Below are 6,411 nucleotides of genomic sequence, written 5' to 3'. Positions count from 1 at the left end.
GCTATATCCTTCACATAGTCCAGGATAGCGCCTCTGTATATGGGGTGGCTGGGAAACACCCCAGGCTGTCAAAGACTGTTATCGTATCCTTGTTTATAAACATACCTATCCAATGGGTGCCTTCCTGATCTTGGGGATCGGTGTTCGCCACAAGACTAATGGGTCGCTCATCACTTATGTCTCTTGGAAGGTTATCACATGAATACACACCCTTGAATGTTTTCTTAGCGCGTTTGTCTTTACTTAGAAAATGCTTGATCTGGTAAGTATCCATTACATGTCGTACAGGACTTGTCGTTGATTGTGGAGTTCCATAACCGTAGAGCCATAATAATTAGATTCACCGTGTTGGGTAAATTTGCAGCAAAGCGTACCTGCGTAGATTCCCATTTCTAATAAGATTATAATGGCCGGTTGATGTATTATCAGGTCTCAAATCAAAAGCTTAGAGAGAGTATAACCCCCATCATAATCGTCCCGGGGTATCACAAAACCTTTATCATGCAGATGTTTACCGCTGATGGAGACAAGTCCCAAATACTCCCTAATTGTATTTTTTTGTTGAAAACTGGGACTGTAGGCTTTAGACGGTATAACGACCCCGTCTTTAAAAAGAGCGGCGTAGTTGATGTTGTAATGTTTAAAATTAAAAGGGTTGCTGGTGTAAGCCCCAGAAAAAGCTGTGTTGTCCACAAAACCAATGATGATTATTTTTGGTAACTGTCCAAGGAATAAGTTATCTTGACTGGCGACACGGCTACCCGCTGGATCACTGAAAATTTTCAAAGATGTCCGCTCCACCGGATATTTTAAGTTTGATACTTGTAGAGCATCAGCATGAGCTAATCTGACCGTGGGTGACACATTCACCCTTTTAATAAATAAACTAGCTGATACTATAATCAGCTTGTAGGCTTCAGCATCATCGCTGTTGAGGCAAAAAGCATCTTTACTTCTAGAAAGTTTAATTTTCAAATCAACGCCATTTACTATTAGTTTCTCCTGGAAAAATAGATCGGAGTGTAGACGGCCTAGTAAATCAAAATTTCTGCTCCCTCTGGCATGTGTAGCTCTTTTTATAAAACCTGCATTAGCCCCATCTAGAGCATAATCCTCCATATGGCCTGCTGTGTCCTTATAGAAAAGCACCGCTGTAAACTGAGTATCCAAAGCGTCATTGCTGTAGTTCAAAATGCTTTCTATATAGGCCCTGTACGCATACATGTTGTCGCTCTGTGTAATCAGCCGGTCGCCTAGAGTAATATCCACTTGATTAAAGAGGGTAGCCACAGGGTAAGCAATCGTAGCAACTTTAGCCGTTGCGGGGATAGCTGATCCATCAGCTTTTGTTATTTTACAAGTGAGGTAAAGTAACGTGTCATTTAAAACCAGATACATCTCTGTTGAGCCTGATATATAATACTCTACAGGCGCTAGCGGAGATAGTGCAGCAAGGGGAGCCACTTCCATGAAAAAGCTGTTTTCAATGCTAGTTTGTGTCGGGGGTACAGCAAACAGATCGAGTTCAGATTTCACACATTCCCCCGACGCACAATGGATAAACGCCATCTTTTAGAAAATATTAATGCCGGGCTGTTTTTTTTTTTCTTGACCGATCTGTTCTTGCGAGTTCTTTTTCTCTTCTGAGCCGTTTTCGTTGCTGATCCTAGTTTTTTATGCATTCCTGGAGGGCCCCATCTGTGCAGTGATTTCCTTTTTCTTTTGTTTGTGTTGTTTGTCACATAAACCAGCCCAGAACCCTCTTGCGGTGGTTGGTTAAAACGATTTGCGATGGATGTTGTAGCCGTAGACACCACATCTTTAGCAATATTTGTGGCTGCTGTTTTCACATGTGGTTTGGCTAATTCAAACCCCTTTCGTAGAAACAGCATAGCCCTTCGAAAGAGGCTTCTAAAAATACTTCCGAAACCCGCACCATACATAACGGGTGCCCCTTGAAAGTAAGGTTGATTGCCATAACCAGCTTGTCGGCGGTAATAATCCCTATAAACGTACGGCTCCCCATAGTTTTTCATAAATACCATGTTTTTTTAATAGTCTTTTTCTCGCCTAGGACGGAGGTGTAGTTTCACTAGGACCTTCCCGTATTTAAATGACACCAACTCCCCCTGATCATCCCTTATCTGTATATTGATGGTGTCAAAATGACTCTTAGAAACCGGTATATAATCAGGTTTAATATATTGTATATTAACAATGCCATTATTTTCACCTTTCACCTGGGCTGTTCTCATTAGCGGGGCGTACGAGTCACCGACCCTTTGATATTCTACTATATCACTGTAGATCATAAGACTGTAAAATCCCCCATCAATATCAGCACGTGTTTTGTCCAAATCTTTAGTACTTTTTACATGTTGAACGGTTCCCAAAACACGAAAGTTTCCCAGTACATATAAACTCGGTGGTAAGATCCGTCGATTTTAGAAATACTTTTCTCTGAACCTTATCCAGAAACAATTGTATATCAGAATAGCGTTCAATGTTTGCGAGACTTTTATTGATAGCCTCATACAAAACTTGTATACTGCTGTAAAATCCATGAGGAAAACCGGCGTGTAACAGTTCGATAGGACCTTCACGTTTGATGGTAAATTTGGTCTCTCTTCTAGACACAGTGTCCCAGGTATGGGGGTATTGTATCTCCAATAGACCCGCTTCCCACAATCCTTGTAAATCAACGGGTTTAGCCATTTTAACACAATAATTTGATATTTCATTGTTTGGGAATGTATCGTGAGAAGCGTTACTGGGTAAGGTGATATAAAATCCACTGCTTTCCATCTTCTCAGGGACCGCCTTTGCTTTGTAGATCCTTTAGAGATGAAGCGCTAACCCAACTGTTAAATTTCTCAGGCCACCCTGTCCATTTTACCAGACTTTGTTTTTTATTTCCTTTACCTTTACTCTGAAGAATTTTCTCAACCCTATAAAAGCGTTGGGGCTCATTGGTGACCTTCTGTAACTCTTTGGTATAAAAATTACCGCTCACACCATCACCATCAGAATCAACCAGCTGATAGATGTAAACCCCCTCTTTCACAGTTACTTTGGTCACTATAAATATTTCATCCGTAAATGATTGCTGATACCCCTTTGTAAAGACACCTTTAAGCTTAGAAACTCGGACATGGTCCCCCACGTGAAAGGATGGTTTCTTGACCTTCTTCTTTACCATGTCAGCGTACAAGTTTTTCCAAACAGTTAGAGAATTTTCAGACGTTACAGAATTTGGAGTCATTTTTATAGAGCGATGATAGCTATGGTTGTACGCCTCTATGAAACGTTGTAATACGTCCACATAACGATGTGTATTCTTTGCTGTAAAATATCGCCAAATCTTAGATTTTAAGGTTCTATTAAAGCGCTCAACAACAGCCGCCTTAACTTCGTTATACGTTACAAAATGATACAGTTATGTTGTTTTAAAAGATTTTGGAAGGGTCTATTTAAAAACTCCTTACCAGCATCCGTTTGTAATTTTACAGGCACCCAGCCTTTGCTAAAAACATGTTTAAAAGCTGCCGTCACTCTTGATCCAGTCTTATCCTTCAAAACTTCGGCAAAGGCGTATTTTGATAAAATATCAATAACCGTCAAGATGTACTGCGCCTCGTCGTTCTGCTTCCCATAGGTCCGCATATCCACAATATCACCCTGCCATTGTTCGTCTATTTGGGAAACCACTGTTCTTCTTCTGTTAAAACGTTTTCTAGCATTTTTATGAAGACTATATGCCTCTTCACCAGATAACCATTCCTTAACAGCTCCGCGTGAGATAGGTTTCTTGTCATGTTGTAATTTTTTATAAAGAGCATCAACACCCCCATAACTGCCAACACCGCTTTCATCATAATAGCTTTCATGCATGCTTCAATAAGAGATGTTCACCGTTGAAACACTTCAAAAAATAAACAAAGGCATAAAGGGTGAAAGATGATTTTATTACAACTCTTATACATATAGCGTCTGGCACAACGTGACCCTTTTTGATATTTTTTCTGCAGCCTTATAAATAGCATTATACAAAACTCCCCGTTCCCCCCGCATATAACTCTGTATACATAAAACACTTGAGGCATTTAAAAGTTCATACAATTCGCGGTCCTGTAAAACGTATCCTTTAATGCTAAAGTAATGTTCATACAATTGCTCCAACAGCTGATGTAACACCTCTCTAGGGTGTAAATATAAAGAACCCACATCATATTTGTACAAATGCCAGTATTCATCCAATACCGGGAGCCATGTGTTGGTACATATGTTACCTATACACATCAAACTTTTACAAATTGGCTCTGGTCGGGGGGTAGGTATCTGTAGATATTTCAGGGTATCTGGGGCAATTTCCGATATCCGCTCTTTCAGCATATCGTATAACAGTTTTTCCACACATACACGGCCCGGTTTCAGTTTACCATCCACACGCCTTGCTGGCCCTTCAGAAATCTTATCCTAGAATCAAATATACACATATAAGAAACAAAACTCTGTTTATTTCTCCTCTCTCTTTAAAACAGTCTACGGCGTGCTACACAAGGCTTCAGGGCATTCCCAAAAGTGTATAGGTCACAAAAATCTTTGTCCTTTAAACGGGCTACCCTGTTTCTAAAACGCACAGGACCAGCCATGTGTAAAGATCTCAATTTTTTCTCGGGATTGCGACAATGGTATATTTCTATCCATGTTTTAGATAGAACACTCTCCATACTAGCATGTACATGCATGCCCATGCCTTTATATACAGCTTTAAGCAGCTGAAAAACTTTATATGAATTCAACAGAAAACATATCCGACGTATTGCTCTAGCGTGATAATTCAGAAGTAAACAGTCATGAGCATCCTGTTGCGGGTCATCACTTTTATGTCCATAACACCAGCGGTAATAATCACGCTTCAAACACACTTTCACTACACAGGCCGCAAAAGCCTGAACAGTTGAGGTTTCCAAAAAAGTCATAGCTTCCTCTTCTTCTTCATCAGAACTTTCAAAGCGCTTTAAACAAACACACTTCTTACACATATTGCGGGCTTGTGTTGCTGGACTTTCGATCATTTTTGAACAGCACACACAGTAAAAATTGACGGTATTAAATGAAGACCGCTGACTTTCAGTACCGTCAACTTTATCTGCCGTTTTCTGCAATTCAAAAAAGAAAGAAATGTAACTATTCAATACATATATATATATATATTTTTATTTTTTTTAACATAGTCCACACACACACACACACACACACACACCCCTTTTCCTACATACCAATTTACACAGAACAGGTCCCTCCGCCTCCATAGCAACAGCTGCATCCATAGACAAACCGGCCTCCACAGCATCTGCTGTCTCCATAAACAGCCTATCTTCATCAGCGCTTGTTTCCAACTCCGGGGTCATGGCTACCTCTGGAAACAGCTCGTCCAAAACCCCCAGATCCGCATACAAAGGCTCTTCAGAAGTCTTCATAGATTCGTCCATAGCCTTCAGATCGGCCTCTGTATAGTCTGCATCCATTATACCAGCCTCTACACCATCAGCATCTTTAAATGGATAAGAATCAGGAGGTGTCATATCACCCAGATTCATTAAAAAAATGCCCTGGCTCAACTCATCCTCATACGCTATTCCACTATAAGTGGGACCTTGCGATTCCTCATCAGCTACAGGAATTATTGTTGTCGGACTTCTAAGACTATCAGCCTTTTCAGCGGTGTTGCTGACGTCTTCCCCTCCTGTATTCTTAGAGTAGTAGCTGTAACGCTTCATGATTCAGGGGTATTCTAAGCGTTATGCAAATAGTACAGTCAGACTCCAAGAGCGCCGTCTACCTCTCTCCAGAGCTCCTTCTGTATATATACACCATACTCCACCCCTAGGGGAGGACCCACAACTACATCACCCCCACAACGTCCCCCGGCCTGCCCCCCTGACATCACAACTTCATACCTACATCATCTCATCAAAACCCTGGACCTTGACCCCAGAGGGATGTCATCATCCCTGCTGGACCACGCCTAGCCCCCAAAATATTACCTCATGCACAACATCACCACCGGGAAACACCCTTTCCTACACCACCACGCCCTAAACACAAGCCATGACGTCACTGTTAGGTTAGGCCTTAGAAAAAACTTCAGGGACACGCCTAGCCCCCAAAATATTACCTCATCCACGACATCACCACCGGGAAACCCCCTTATCTACACCACCACGCCCTAAACACAAGCCATGACATCACTACTGGGTTAGGCCTTAGGGGAAACTTCAGGGACACGCCCGTGATGTCACCACACCTGCTAGACCACGCCTAGCCCCCAAAATATTACCTCACCCACGACATCACCCCCCCGGAAACGCCCTTTCCTACACCACCACGCCCCTCAACACAACACAT

General features: G+C 41.8%; 1 protein-coding gene across 1 annotated transcript; it reads right to left on the bottom strand.

Annotated features, from left to right (window-relative positions):
* Positions 1 to 432: 432 nt before the first annotated feature.
* On the bottom strand, positions 433 to 1,569 carry LOC138514517 (uncharacterized protein F54H12.2-like). Its single transcript, XM_069629989.1, has one exon. It carries the CDS (start codon positions 1,567 to 1,569, stop codon positions 433 to 435), a length of 1,137 nt encoding a protein of 378 aa, XP_069486090.1.
* Positions 1,570 to 6,411: the final 4,842 nt, after the last annotated feature.

This window comes from Ambystoma mexicanum, chromosome 12, assembly GCF_040938575.1.
Source record: "Ambystoma mexicanum isolate Mex_15411 chromosome 12, UKY_AmexF1_1, whole genome shotgun sequence".
In the NCBI taxonomy this organism is placed as follows: Eukaryota; Metazoa; Chordata; class Amphibia; order Caudata; family Ambystomatidae; genus Ambystoma; species Ambystoma mexicanum.
This window is presented reverse-complemented; position numbering and strand designations above follow the sequence as displayed.

What these genes read in the sequence shown, in the direction of transcription:
- LOC138514517 (XM_069629989.1), bottom strand. Translation starts at nt 1,569, where the DNA reads ATGGCGTTTATCCATTGTGCGTCGGGGGAATGTGTGAAATCTGAACTC.